At 41.6% G+C, this 16,095-nt stretch overlaps 1 protein-coding gene across 1 annotated transcript in view; it reads left to right on the top strand.

Moving 5' to 3' along the window:
* The first annotated feature begins 1,567 nt into the window (after positions 1-1,567).
* Positions 1,568-16,095, top strand: part of ncanb (neurocan b) — a 90,318-nt gene continuing 75,790 nt past the window's right edge. Inside the window, exons 1-3 of the mRNA XM_028403838.1 lie at positions 1,568-1,646; positions 11,474-11,703; positions 11,781-11,949. Coding sequence (XP_028259639.1) covers positions 1,574-1,646; positions 11,474-11,703; positions 11,781-11,949 — 472 coding nt within the window. The 5' untranslated portion in view covers positions 1,568-1,573. The remainder of the gene's footprint in view (positions 1,647-11,473; positions 11,704-11,780; positions 11,950-16,095) is intronic.

Raw genomic sequence — 16,095 nt, 5'->3', positions numbered from 1 at the left:
TTGTCCTTGGCTGTACCTTTGAGATTGAGTCAGAGAGAGCCACGCTGCTGTTACTGACACTGGCTATCTGTGTCCAGGATCTCCTCTGCCACTAAACTCTGCTCCCTCCCTCCCTCCCTCCCTTACAGCCCCTCTCCTGCCCTCAGGCCCCACTCGCCACCGCCACGTCTCCAGAGATGCCATATTCATTATTTACACTCAGGGCCCCCATGGCGGGGGCTGACTTACCTCATTTGGTCACCGTCCCCTGGCTTGCTTTTGTGACATACACACACACACACATTAGGGCATAGTCACTAAATAAGATCTCAGATTTACAAGTGCGCAGACACATGCAGGTGCAAGGAAATGACTTCAGCCTTGTTCGTCCTTTTTACTTAGATACTTAGATAAAAACTGAAAGGTTGTGAAGACATTATGGCGAAGAAAGAAAAAAAAAATCAGCCCCATGGTGAACACTAAGGTAGTCACTATGCATGCTGAATTTTTTATGCATGTCACATCCATTGAAGAATCAAACCTGTGTCTGTGCAAAAATCCCCGGATACTTCACACAAAATTGTCCAAATAAACCTTTGCAGACACAGCATAGATGGCTCCTGTCAACCTAACTTTCGGATAGTTATTGCTCTGTTTAATGTGACAACATCAGCGTCCCTTTGATATTTTTTTTCACCCAGCACAGTTTTCAGCATGCAGTGTGTAACAAGGGAACGTAGAGGTCCATCATGTTAGATTTGGCTCTAGTCCTCTTATCTGGCTGTTTCTATTGCCGAGATGCATCTGTGTTTCTCCCTGCTGTGCACTGTTTTTGCCCAGGAAAGTCTGTTTTTCTCCAACTGAGTTGCTATTCTCTGTTAATCCCACACGACATCGACAAAAAAGCTTTTATTTGCACAAAAACACCAGAGATTTAGTCACACTTTCTTTAGTCACAGTTTTTTTTATCTAAAAGACAACCCTTACAATGAGGATAGTCAAGAACATTTAAACTACTTAATCAGCATGTGAGTAATTTGGATTTCAGTCCATAGTCACATGGTTTTTGGAGAAGGATTGATGTTAGCATCTGTCTCTGTTAAACACTGGATAGTTGCCATGTACCACAGTTTTCCTTTGTGCATGTTGTGATAGAAATACACAGCTACAGCAAATATCTGTATGAAGCTTTTTATTTATTTATGATGATAATTGCTTCTGAAGTGTAGAGATAATTTCAGGTTTCTGTATTGTAATTGAAAAAGATTTAACACAATGGTCACATCAACTGTTTTATTGTATAGCTCTTTAAATAATCGCAGGTACAGCCTGAAAAGGCTTCAAAAGACTTCATCCCACCCACATTATACACCAGCAAATTAAAGTAGAATGAAGAATGAACTAACACTCCTATCCTAAGGCCCACCCTGAGCAATAGGGGAAAAAAATCCCATGAAAAGGAATTACTACCAGTGACTCATTCGAGCATGCACTGCATATTAGAACTTCACAAGGGCAATGTGTTGATTTCAGTTTCCTTTGTGTACTCACTTTCCCTCCCTCTCTCTTCATCACTGTCTCCAGGTGCAGCAGGATGCAGGGTGTACTGCCTGTGTGTGGACTGCAGCCCCTGCTGGCCCTCCTTCTGCTTCACATTGCAGTCTGTGGTGAGTTCTCATTAAACTGTGGGCAGTCCCCATCATCTGAAGTAACTTCCACATAGTGATGTACGCAGACAAATGTCGTGAGCAAATTCTTGCAGCTAAAGTTTTCCAGGAATTACCTGCAGTGTAGAGTAAGCTGCAGGCAAATGTGATATCTGGCTTATTATTGATATTTTTGTGCAACTTTTTCATCACTAGTGTGACATATGTGACAATTCTGCACCGGCAGGAGTCACTTGGTGAATACAAACATAGCAGACAGCTGAAGTGGAGGTACAGTGGGAGGTTGGACCCTGCAGGTTTTTCTAGTAAAGTAAATATTTTGACAGGTCATGTCCTAAACGGCCTAAGAGCTTAAAAAATTGTTTCAGTGACACAAGTAAATCCAAATGGTGCAAATGGTGATTTGACTGAGCTCCATTGACTTCGCACCAGAGTGATGGGCTGTAGTAGATCAAGTTGTCAACTGATCATAAGGTTAGTGGTTTGATCGTGGCCCCAAAAGTGCCCATGAGCAAGACGCTTTACCAAAATGGCTCCAGTTCATACATGACTACTTTCATGGCAGCTCTGCGCCACTGCTGTGTAAATAAGAGATATTGTGAAGCATTTTCACAAAAAAAGGTTTACATCACTCCAGACCATTTAGAAAAAACATACTGTGATGTACAATAACCACAATTTGTGGTAAATATGGCGGAAAAAGGTTTTGTTGGTTTACCTTATTCATAGTGAAAAGCTGATAATGATAGAACAGCTTTCATACACTTTAGACATGTTTGTTTACTAACCAGCACCAAAGTGAAAAAACATGAGTACTTACATGTGAGTACATCTCTTAGCTGTATCAGCTGCCAGCAGGCATATTTACATGACCTGTTAGATCTCTTCAGTCACTGTTGTGTTTCCTTTGTCCGCCTGATCATTACCTTCTGGGTTCTGTACCAGGTTCTGTTCATACGTTGAATACTTAATAGGCCTTCACAATCCAGCTACCATAGCATACTTCTCATTTCGTCAGCTCACAATTACCCCAGCAGCTTCTCTATTCCAAGATGCTCAGCTATTTTTGAGAGATGGAAAGAATTTGGGTATTTATTACTAATGCATACATACAGAGCTTATCAAAAATCAGCACTGATTTGACTGAAAATCGGAGGATTAGGATCTTAATCCTACCAATTTGTGACAGCAAGTTGTCCAAAGTTTAGAGAGAGACTTGACATTTTGTTTGCATATCTGTCTTATAATATCTGGTTTATATCTGGTTTTGAAGTGAGAGGGACAGTGTGGAACGGAAAGCAGGGTCTATGAAGAGAAAGCATTCACTTACAGGGGCTGTGAAGCTCTGAGTCATTTGTCAATCTGTATGCCTGATCTGGTAGCTCGCCTGCCTCCCTATCAGTCTGTTTGGCAGTTTTATCTGCCTATTCCAGGGAGCTCTGCAGGGAATAATATGCAATAGAAGCCTTCACACCCCCTGTCCTTTGTTGCCCTCTCTATACTCTTGCTTGTACTCTCCTGCTGTGCATCTTTCTGTATCTGCATGTGTTTGTGCGTATGTAGGACAGACCGTACGCCCCCTCAGTGCTTTCGTTGGCCTCTCTGGCCGTCTGCTCCTCTCTGCATTGTATTGTTTGTGCCTTCTGTGGAAAAAAAAAAAACCAGCAGACCTGGCACCGAGGCCTTTTTCTGACTCAGGACTCCAGTTCTCAGGCAGAGATGATGAAAATGCACCCAAGTCTCCTCTCTCTCTCTATGTGTTTATATGTTTGTGTGAAAAGCCTCAGGTTACATCTGCCAGGTAGTAACAACTTATCGAGCACTGTTGCCACACACACGCACACACGCACACACACACACACACACACACACACTAAAACTGAGCATCTCAGAGGTAAATGATAACACACTCACATGTGCCTTCCAGTGTGTCAAACAAATAGACACTTCTGTTTGGGAGGACTTTGGGGGCATTAACATCTACTGTTCTTGCTTCCTTTTTGTCTTTTCTTGCAGTTTGTGCTTTTTTTCCAGCTAAGTGACTCTGAAAATAGTCAATGGGAGGTAGAGGTCTACTGGGAGGGTTGTCACTAAAGCTCACCCCATGACACTTTGCTCGACAGCCCAGAATTGGAAATGGGGGGTGGGTAGTGGGACGTGAAGTAGGGGAACAGATTTTGAGGTGAGCTTTGTTTGTGCGTGGTGATGTGAACATGCCTGTACTCACACATGTGCATGTGTACAACCGTTTATGAATTTTAATATGTTAGCTGCGTGCTGCATGAGATAAATGCATCATTATGCTTCAGAAGGTGCGAAATTAGTCACAGCATCAGCCTCAGGGGGGCTCCTGTGAAGCCTGACATGGCCTGGTTGGAGTCAGTGGAGACATGGAGCGAGAGCTGCAGCTGCGAGAGGGCTAATCACTGTCACCAAGGGTGGAGGAGGAGACAAGAGGAGCTAGTCTGGGTCACAATAAAATTGATAGATGATTTTCCAGTAGGTTAAAGGAAGAAGTGAAAGTTCTATATTTAGTTTTAGTATTTACCTTTTTACATTACATGTATAGCAAGATAATGGGCTGTTGTGCAGAGCTGAAGGGTCGTTCAGACAGAAAGTGAGACCAGCCTTTTGTCTCTGAGTCTATATTCAGAGTACCTTAAGCAAGAAAAATCAGATTTTTTTCAGGTTAGCATGGGTACACAAGCCCAATTGTCCTTTCTGTTTTTTGAAATAGAACATTGTCCTAAATTGGTGTAAATTGTCGGCTACTATTTCGCCACGGATTAGCTGTAAGATTTTATATGCATGTAGATGAAGGCGCACACTTTAAGTTTAAATACAAGTCAAAGGCCAGGCACATTTCAAAAGTCTTACAATAGGCCTCATGAAAAAGAAGAACACTGAGCACACGAACACTAACAATCAGACCAGCAACAACAGAACAAAGGGTGAGGGAGCACTATCTATACAGACAAAACAGACATATCAAAATAAAACTGGAAATATATAGAAACCCCCCAGAACCTTACAGAGATATGAAACATCTGTTAACAGTGATAAGAAAGAATTGTCTCAAGTAGACAGTCAGGGAAAAGAAAGATGACAGCCAACATTAATCCTTCATTCATCCCAACGGTTGTCCCGTAAACACACAAGAAATATATCAACCTAAATGTTACATACACATTAAATTCACATTCTTGTTAACATTATTTCAGACTTTGTCTAAATGTCAAATAATAAGTTCCTTGATTTGCCCCATGTTCTCAGGTAATGTTAGCTGACACCACATGCAGAGACATAAGGTTGCTAGAATGTGAGAAGCTGCATATTAGTCTAACATGACAAGCAGCTATTAGTTTAAGAAGACGGCATAAGAAGAGATATTGTGTGTGTGCCTTATGAACTGCAGATGTCTTTTGGTCACGTTGTTTACTGTTTTTAGTTTCAGTCCAGCTGTCATTGTGGAAAGAGAAGCATGTCAAGAAGGTGGATTGGAGAAAAATTACAAGGAAAGCAGCAAACAAGAAAGAAAAACATCGGTTGGAAAATATAGCAAGGAGGAGTCAAAGAAGGACAGAGGAGGCAGGTGGGAGTGGGAGGGATGTTTGGGGAGAAGATCTCGTGCGAGAGAATGTCAGCATGGAGACATGAATTCCAAACCCTGCGTGTCGTCTGCCTGGCAGACCTGCTGTGCTTAGACAGGCAATGTGAATGTGTGCACACACACTCACGCACAGGCAGCTAAGAATGTCTGGTGTGTATCTTCCTATGTGTCTTTGTACATTACAGACTGTGCGTACTTCCTGTAGGGGATATGGGGCTGCTCTGCAGTGAAACACAGTGATCAAACACAGGGCAAAAACAAGGAGGAAACGAGTCCCCCTCATTCAGTTTGCATCATACTGTACAGAGCCTTAGATCTGCTTTTTGAGGAGGCCACCCCCCAACACACAGTTTAATATGTGTGTGTGTGTGTTTCCTGCCCTGATCAAAAGCTTCTTCCCTGCTTCTTTGCATTTGTGGTGTCTCAGTTGCCATGGTTATCATGTTTTTGAGGGCTTGGTCAGGGCAGTATCAGCCTCAACCTCCTTTTTTCCCTTCTACTTCCTAACATTTTAGCAGATAGCTACTTTTTATGCTATTTTCTCTGTGTCTCTTGTTTTGTCTGTTTGTCTTTGTGTGTTCAGCCAAGGTCTCGTTTAAGGGATGGATTCCTCCACATCCCGTGAAAAACAAGAAAACAAAAAGCCTGACAGTGAGCTGTTCTGTCAGAACAAAATGGACCCACTCTTGCCGCCACTGTCCTTGTGATATTTTATCCACTTCAGAAGATAAAAATGATCCAGCTTCTTTTCACTTGTTCTATAGAACAAGAAAGTTTCACTTTATCAATCCTTGTTGACTTCGCTGCTTGTGTTTCAGCAGGAACCTCATTCTTAGTTTTGCCAATAATTACTTTAGATTATACAAAAGTAAATGAATAATATTCATGAATATTTTTCTGCTAAAGTTAGGAAAATATTTATTTAATATTATTTAATTCATTTTTTAATCATGTGAAGTAAAATATGATTTGATGTAGCCCATATATATTTATTACCATTTTTTTACAAGTGTAATCAGAGACAGCCACAAATTCAGAACCTGACCATGCACAGAATGCATGACTGAGCTAAATACATAATTGTCCCGACCAGCCCAACCAGCGGTTGGAGCTTTGTCTGCTGGAAGTCCAGGTGTTTGTTTTTTTATCAGCTGTCATTTCTTAACACAGTGATCAACTAGTAGTGGTGAGTCTCTTTCAGACAGCTCATCTATCATGATTTATGGCTTTCTACACAGACACACCACATAATCAGTGGACAGCCAGGCAGCAAGAGTATAGTGGCAACGACTGGAGAGGATGCACTCGATCAGTCCTGTTAGCTCTTGACTGGCAGGCTGACAGTTTTGATGTGGGAAAAATTGAAGACAAAGAAGCCTTTATCTTTGGAAGAACCCATTGCAGGCATCGCTGAAAGAAAGAAAGAAAGAAAGAAAGAAAGAAAGAAAGAAAGAAAGAAAGAAGAGGCAGAGAACAAGGAATGATGTTTGCAATTGTGTTCCTATTACAGTGAAAATGCCATTACCGCCCACCCTGTGTGTGTGTGCAGCTCTGTGCCAGCCACATAAAGGCTCTCCGACTGTGTTTAATAATTCGAGAGCACCTCTAAAGGGAAGACAGATGGGCCAACGGTGATGATCACGTAGATGCCACTGTGAACCAGCGGAAAGAATATAAGAAAATCTGAGCTCTATCTGCAAACCACAGGACGTGGATCTTCCAGGAGGAGGTGGAGGACGTGTCCTCTCACAGCCTGCCCTAACACACTGATCGCACAGGCAGACAAAGACACAAGACGAGGTCAATAAAAGATCACCTGTTAACATTTAAACGTACTGCCTTGGACTTTACATTCCTGGGGAAGAGTAATACTGAGCACACATGTGCCTTTCCCTCCGCACTTTCCTGCTTTGCATTGACATTCAGGATTTCATCTTCTTTTTATCACCTCACAGCCAGGTGAGCCTTGTTTAGAAAAGGCATGACAAAGAAAAATATGAAACAAGGATAGATAACCAAACAAAAGACTGTCTCTTGGGGGGGTTATGCATGCGACAACATTTCCATCTAAATGCAGATTTGAGATAGCGGTGGCGTTCGGGCCCACGCTAGTTTACATTCATTACCACAGAGGGAAAGAGCGGTGTTATTGTTTTGTTCTTGTGTTTTTTTTTAATTTTAACACATTCTCCTTCAAGATGTAATTTAGGCTTTTCAAGATGAGGATTTCCAATTGATTTTATTTGATTTATTTGTGCAAATTGCTGCACCAGCCGGGAAACAAAGTAAAGCATTTGTCCAAATAAAGTGGACAGAGAGACTCGAAGGGGGAGGGAGAGAGTGAATGAGATTGTGAAGCTTGGCTGGTTTCATTTAAAGCTCTGACTTGCTATTGGCAGCATAAGTAGCATAATGTTACCCAAACGGTGCTTATCCAGGTGGAACCTGGCAAGAAACTGGCAAGCAGATGAAACATTACTGATGCCTCTTTGCTGAAGAATGAATATGCCTGTTTTTGTTCCAAGCAAGCTCTCGGCAAGGTGGCTCAGAGATTGTGATTCGATTGTCCTCTGAGACCACGCTGTACTCTGTTTGTGTTTATGTGTGTTTATGTGTGTGTGTTGGTGTGGTGGAAGTAGAGGGGGCACGTGCTTGAGTGTGTGGTGAACAAAGATGAGTGCCATATCCTCAGGGGGGATAAAGCAAAGAGAGTGACAGCAGGGATGGAATCTGATAGCCTCTTCTGAAAGATATGTTCTTCGAGTGGATTTGTGTGTGTGTATATAGTATTAGTTTACGTGCAGGTGTGAAGGAATGTGTCACCATCTCAGTCTTAAAACACGTCCTGCTATATCACAACAGTACATCACTTCTTTTTCCATCAGATCCTCTGGACTCTATTTCCACATCACATCACTCCATTTTCCGTTTTCCGCTACCAGTTTTTGTTTATGTATTTTTCTTGCTGCACTGTGTTGTGCCTGAGCCTGTTGTGCAGTTGTTACAGAGCATCTGTTGTTTCTCCTCTCTCAATAAAATACTTTTTTTGCTGCCATCAAGTAAAACAAATTTAACACTGAATCCATTTTCCTGTAAACCCATAGCAACACAACACAACTGCAACCTTGTTGACCACAACTTTATTCAGTTGTGTGTGCAGTTGTGGTCAACAATGTTGCGTAGCAAAAATTGCCCTGAAATTTTTAGAAATACAACTGTGGAACAGTAGGTCATGTAGCAGGTGATCAACTCATCAAATGCTTTTTTCAGAATATAAGTGATGTCAACAAAGTCAGTACACTTATTTTAAGCCAACTTTACAAGCATCAAATCATGACCGACAACTACTAATAGGGTAACTGTGTAATCAGTTATATTACGGATATTACAGACCAAAAGTGGCACAGCATTGGCTGATCAATACCTCAATCGATGTTCACTGAGACATTAAAAAAACATCTTATTCACACTACTCAGAGAGATTCTAATTAGTTAGTTTCAAGAATAACTAGAAAAATTATGAGGTGACTACAAGAAAAAATATGTGTTGTAGTCATCTCTTATCTTGACTGATAAGATTTCTATCAGGTTCCCCCTACATTTGGGATGCCACCGTTGTAAACACTTGTAGTAGGAGCCCGATGAATGTGTATACATTGTGTATTTATTTATCAGGCTGATGAAAGAGGAGCCGGTGTATCTTGGAAACAGTGATGTGTGTAGATGTAATAGAGCATGTTTTAAACTGTTCCATAGGTGTAATAACTTGGCTTGTGAATGTAACCTAAAGAGTGAACAACTCATAAAAGCATATGACATAGCCTAGAAGGCAATTTATCACTATCTAATCCAGCAGTAACAAGGCCACACCATCATTGTTCATGCATCATTTTCCCTCTGTCAGCTATTGTCAACAAGCATAAGCTGGTCCAACACTCACTCTGGTCTGGATTCTTTCTCGATCACTCTCTCACTTTATGTCCTGTAGCTGTGGTATTAACCACTTTACTTTTGTTTTGTCAACTTGGCCATTTTATTCTTGGAATGGTATTTTGCTGGTACAAACTAGTACAAACTTTGTTGTTGTTCCTTTAAGGCTTATGTAGCCCTCCATGCTTTGCTTATATATTTCTCACCTCTACACTTGCCTCTTCTTATCCCTCTGTTTGAAAGCCTTATACATTTTATTTCACAGGTCACCTCACTCAACAGGCTGAGGTCCTCTCAAGTACAAAACAAGAGGCCATTTTAGAGCACAGATCACGTTTGATGCTGCAGGGCAACATTCTCACTGTTTGGTGTTGGAGTTAGACAAGTAGCACTTGTCAGATGATGTCACAGAGAGAAGCAGAGAAAGGACTATTAATGTTTATGTGTCTGTGGGGAGAAGGAAATGTGATGGACTGATGGTATGATGTTATGGAAGAGACACTCAGCCTCTTAGCCTGAGAAACTACGACAGCATAACTGCTGCAGGAATGAGCAGTGGCAGCTAATCCTGAAAATAAAGTCAATGCCCTGTGTGAAGAAAGTGAAAGTAGTGAGTGAATGTAGAGAGTTGAAATGCTCATCTGAAAGCTGGCAGGTGGCCGTTCTGTTGGGGGACAAGACGGGAAAAGAACATGGCAGGAGATGGGGAGAGAAATGACAGAGCAGATAGAAGGACAAAGAGGTAGAGCGACAGACTCAGTGGTGGGCCTGTGAAAACATTGTTCCACCAATCTGCCATTTAATTACAGACAGGGCAGGCTGACCCTGTAGTGTGTGGCACTTTAACATGCATTCAATCAAATACAAATGGAGTAGGACAAACAGAACGTGTGCTATGGAAAGTGGCACTAATGAAAAGAAATCAATAGGCTCATTTTCTCCACCATGCTCCCCTAGAACCATTTGTTTCACCCACCTAGGTAGTGCTCCTTTCATTCTTTTTCTCCATTTCACTTTCGTGTGTCAATCTTCACAGTGCAGCATCAAAGTTCCTAAGCTCTAACAAAACTTTTCCTTAACTTGATTTCATAACCATCCTTTGACTGACACTACAGGAGAGCATTGTGTGTTTGCCGAAGTTCAGTTCACATGATTAAAGTGAACACAATTTAAAAATGTCCAAACTCTTAATAGTGTTTTTTTGAGTTGTTCTATATTACTTTATCTGCAGCTTCTGATCTTTGCCAATGCACAGACTGCGTAATTAAATGTATAGAGATCAGATCACAGAAACTTTCTTGTTTGATCATCATTTACTCAGTCAATCATTTCTTTTGTATCAGTTGCTAATGCAGCTTTACGCTCTTGTTTGGCATGTGAGCTGATAGACTGTCTTTATTTTTAGATGGTATGATAGTGCTGGATGAAAACAGAATAAGAAAGATAGAAGAGATTACATGTCATTCTATGTAAACAGGAAGTTTAGGTCCATCTTCTCTGTACCCTAGGGGATAGTAGTTGAGTTTTTCAGCTCTGGACTATAGTTGTTGACTAACTGATAGAGCAGTGTGACTAAATGATGGCTGATGTAAAATCCTCATTCACACACTGGATAAACAGAAGCAGATCGACCTTAAAAAAAAAAAGCTGCATTGCTGTAAGTTGTTTTTCCTCTGCATGTGTAAATGAGCCACCTCTGTCTTCACAAGCAAGGTGACACAGGATTACGGTGTAATAATAATGTATGATATGTGCAATATGACTCTCTCGGTGTTCACAATGGTTGGTGGGAAAGACAATAATGAAAACCGCAGCAGAACATTGCAGGATTTTTCTGAACTGAGAGGCTGGTAGCTTTTCATAGCTTTTAATCATAGCCTTTTCCTCTGTCATCTGCAGTTTTGGATGTAAGTACTATTTGTGTCTGTGTGGTTGTGGTGATTGTGCTTTAGGCTGCTAAGAGGTGCTTGGTATTGATCCTATAATGCATATCCAGGTTTGATGTATGGTTTGTGAAAGGACTTGATGATATCTTGTCTGCAGTGTGGCCCTGCCTCCCACTGTTCAGGTCACATAATAGTCTACTGGATCAATGATCAATCAATAATCAGAGAGACACAATGAGCTTCTGTTTGTCTTCCTTTTTACTCCACAACAGGAAAAAAAAGAAAAAGAAACGTTTCCTGTACAAGATGCTGAAACCTTCTCACTGTGATGAGAAGTAACACTCAGAGGCTTCGTTTAAAAGGAAACATTGGCTGATTGCTCTCCTTTCTTTTCCTATCAGGCCTGGTGGACGCTGACAATGTGGTGAATATGCGGAAGGTGACCCATCAGACCATTAGTGAGGAGCTCTCTAAAACCGTTCTCCTCCCCTGCCTCTTCACTCTCCGCCCCACCACCAGTTCATCGCATGAGCCTCCCAGAATCAAGTGGAGTAAGGTTTGGGGTCAGAGAGGCTCAGACGGGTTGCAGAAAGAACAGTCGGTCCTGGTTGCAAAAGACAATGTAGTCAAGGTACAGTAAATGCTGAAATATTGCTGAATTACAGAGGTCCCTGTTGCCCTTTTACACTTTCTGTCCTCCTCTCTTAGGTGAAGAAGGCCTTTCAGGGTCGTGTAACATTGCCTGGTTACAGTAAGAACCGCTACAATGCCAGCCTTGCTCTGACCGGGCTGCGCTCTAGTGACTCTGGCCTTTACCGCTGCGAGGTCGTGGTGGGCATCAATGACGAGCAGGACACAGTTCCCCTGGAGGTTACAGGTAAGGATTTTTTTTTATTAAGGTACTCATTTTTAATTTGAGTTACACAAATTTTAATACTGGAACAGACCAAGTTATTAAACAAATGTGGAGTTGAATTACACCAAGGTAGCCAAATGTCATCAAAACCAATAAAACCATAGGTTTGGACATTTTAAAAAGTTGTTAAATTATAATTATATAAAAGGAACAAATGGTTGTGTGTGTGTGTGTGTGTGTGTGTGTGTGTGTGTGTGTGTTTTTTACTTCTTAGGTTGTCTCACACTCTTTCACCTACAACATTATTGTTCTCTCCCTGATATAAACAAAAAAATCTCATTAGGATGTAACAACAAAACACTTTATAGCTTATTGTAGTCTGACACAGCACCATTACCCACAGAGAGAAAACATCCAGGGTTGAGAAAACCATAAAGTACATTAATTAAGATTCTCCCAGCAATTCAAGCAGCACATCTGGGGTTTATATGTATAAATTATTATGAATAAAATAAATTATGTAGTATAAATGATAGAGGTATTGTTGGTTTGAGATGAGTCAGATAAACTTTTTACATTCATACCAGTGCCTCTCTCTGTCTGGTGTATTCAAAAGAACTTCTTCCTGAATAGCATCACGTAGGACCAGCAGCATTATTTATTTATTTATTTGGTCTACATTTGTAAAAGAATTTGACTTGAATTGTAATGTTCATATGGGTTACTTAAGATTAATCTACATTTTATTCAGTGCACTTCACACCATTCAACTTAAACAGCTTCAGAATGCAGGATGCAACCTCGTAAACCTGATTATTTCTGCGATATGTGCCACCTCAAATCTCATTTTATTATCTAGTGATGAGTAAAATAACTTCCACTATTGTATTGCTCTTGACACTGTGTATTTTAGCCTCCACATATTGTCAGTATCACTGCTGCACTCTTAGGTTGTGTACAGTTTCCCCCCATTGCTCTGAAGGTCTGCCACTATGAATAATAATAACCCTGTTTTCTATGTCAGGCTAATACAGTCATTACAGCCAGGGTTGTATACTGCCTGCGTTGAGTGTGTGATGATGGGGGAAAGGTGAGGGAACTCGAACACATTAAACATCATTGACCTGGGCCGTTCAGGTGCTGTTCATGCTCTGAAAGCCTAATGAAACCAATAAGGTGGGAGCCCAGCAGTCCATGCTATTGTGGAATATGGTTACTCTGAGAACGCTGTATGGCTCTCTGTGGCTTAACTAAATGGGCAAACCATTTGCTGCATTATCTGAATCCAGGGCAGCAGTATTTGTGGAATAATCAGCCTACCTGAAGGTAGCTCACTGTCATGGAACCATAATTATTGTGTCAGAGTATTTTAGCTGCAATGCTATCATCAGATTTTTATCCAGGTCATTCACTATTTTTAATAATAAGCCATTATCATAATGACTACAGGGAATTACACAATGTGTAAGCCACTGTACACCATGCAGCCTAAAATCCACCCAGGTGCTAACACATTAGGCTGTATTATTTACCCAGGTGCACCATGCTACCATGGCTGCACTGTCTCTCATTAGGAGTGATGGAGATGGAGATGTCATTCATGTTCAAGCATGCACATGTATCTGTGGACATTTGGGTCCTTGCACAGGTTGCTCTGTGTTTTGCCTATTGTCAGCATAAGAATGTACACTATTGAGTTATTCCCAGAGCAACGGGAGCAGGAGCACCTCATCTTTCTTCTTAAGAGCACCTTACATTTACCAAGTAAGACCCCTGTCACTATGCTTGGGAGAGCCTGTGTCCTTTGCTTCTTGGCTAATCGATTAACATGCCATAAAAACCACTCCTTCAGAGAGAAAGCAATTACGTAGCCGGTGAGGAGTAGCCATCTCCAGGGCTTAGTCTTAATTGGCAGTCACGCTGCATGGCAGACCGCAGCCGTCCTCACACTAATTCTACTGAGTGCTCAACGTGTTAATTAGCAGCTATATCAATATCATATTAATCCACGCCACGCTTCTCTTACAGTCATTTGTGGCTTACTAAGCCTCAGTGAAATGCCTGTCCTATCCAGCTATCTCTTCTTTTTTTTTTTTTATTTCACCCTCTTTTTTATTTCACCCTCTTCCTCGCTCCCTGTTTTGTCTCCATCTTCTTCCTTTCTCTTGGCACATATTGACCAGTCAATTGGCTGTGTCTCACCAATTAGAACACAGTACCATTGATTGCTCATGTCAGCTTTTGTCTGTGGTAAGATATGGCATGTCACCAGGGACAGTGTACAGTACATCAGCAGTGAGTGAAACTGCTGGAAAAAAAGAAACTGCAATGATTTGTCTGCAATGTATAATTGACTTTCAGCATGATTCTCTGTAGCTGCATACTTATATCTGATATCTCATATGTGGCTGCCCAGGCAGCAACACTTTGAAGATACATATCTCACAGCCTGAATGGAAATGCCTAGAAATATCAGGATGCAATGCACTTGACCACCTTTTCTTCTTTGAGATCTTGAAGATCTTTTGCACACCTCTGCCCTAGTGAGGACTGAAATTTTATCCCCCAGGGTTCCAACAAATAAAAAGCCCTCACTGGCATTTTGTTGATGAAGATTCTCAGTCATCCAGGTCATCATACGTAGAGAAGATTGAAGCAAGGCGTCTGGACTTGTAGAGTTTTCTAGAAGACGTTTCGCTGCTCATCTAAGCAGCTTCAGCAGTTCTAACTGTTTGGTGGGGAAACATGGTTTATATGTGGTTACAGACCTCAGTGGGTGGGTCTGGGTAAAACTTAATTAAACAATAGCACTAAATGTTTCCATACTTACCTGTGATGATCTGGCTGACTGGGCCAGGTGTGTCTAACGACTGGCTAACGACTATGAAACTGCCGGAGGGGGACCGGTTGACAGCCCTTTGTTCTTGCTGTGAGTATGTGCAAACTTCCTGGGAATGGATGGAATCACTGCATTGTATGTGGTAGAAAGATGATGTCTGAGGCCACCGCCTCTGTTAAGGGAAGGTTTTTCCAGCTTAACATAGATGGCTTCCTTGAGTCCTCTTTCAAACTGGCATTGGAATGTGAAGGCACCACCAGCCTTAGCCTGCCCTAAGCAGCTGAGTTTCTCCAGCCTCCGCCTAGCTCTGCTGCAATTCTTTGAGTGATACTATGACTCAAATAAATAGCCTATAAATACACTGTGAGGTGTATCCTCATCCATAACTTGCTCTGCACTCATATCATAAGATGTTGTCAGAAACATTTGCCCTGGGTTCCAAGATGCCTCAAAGCTTAAACTATCATTTGTAGTTCCAAATACCTGCATGTTACAGAAAAAGAACTGTACTCAAGTCTAACAAAATAGCAATTAGTGAGATTTAGAGGTGTTAATAGATTTAGTTGCATTTGAAGAGAAGAACCAGACTTAGCATTTCCCCATTTCCAGTATTTACACTGACAGATAGCTCATGATATCCTCACTGAATTTTGGCCCACAGCGCAATTGTGTGTATTTTTTGAACTCTTGTACTATCACTTTTTAAATACTCTTACCAGCCTGTATCTGTCCATTAACCTTCAAATAATGTAATCCCGCTGTAATCTAAGAGATGCCAACATTTAAGTGCTACAAAGAGGACATTATACCATCATATGGTGCCTCTGCTGTCCTCCCTGGTGACTGTGTGGAGATGTGTGAAGATAAAAATAGAGACGAGGTATTGGGCATCCAACCCTCATGTGGAATGGGACTGGATTTCCCACGCTGAGAGGAAGCCCATCTGTCTCTCCAGTGTACGCATTAGCTAGCAAGCTAGCATCTCTGTTCTGAGGAAATCCAACAGCCTTAAAGGGGAATGGATGGACATTTGTGGAAAAGAGGGGATTTCTGCTCCACTTTTCTGGGGAAAGTAAGACTACAGTGACATGGCTGGGGGGATAGACCTCTAGGATTTAGAAAACTTTTTCTCTGTGTTTTTATGTGTGTGAGTGCACCACACTGTTTGCCTTCTGTACCCAAAGCCTGGAGCTCTGCTGGTCAAATTGCCACATGAGGCTCCATCTTAAAGGAATCTCTAGCCAGACAAAGCCAGTGAAGATAAAGGAGCTGTATTACTAGCCAGGCGCCCACTGGCTTTCATGTCCCCAGGGTTAGAGCACTGTGTG

This window comes from Parambassis ranga, chromosome 4 (assembly GCF_900634625.1).
Source record: "Parambassis ranga chromosome 4, fParRan2.1, whole genome shotgun sequence".
In the NCBI taxonomy this organism is placed as follows: domain Eukaryota; kingdom Metazoa; phylum Chordata; class Actinopteri; family Ambassidae; genus Parambassis; species Parambassis ranga.
This window is presented reverse-complemented; position numbering and strand designations above follow the sequence as displayed.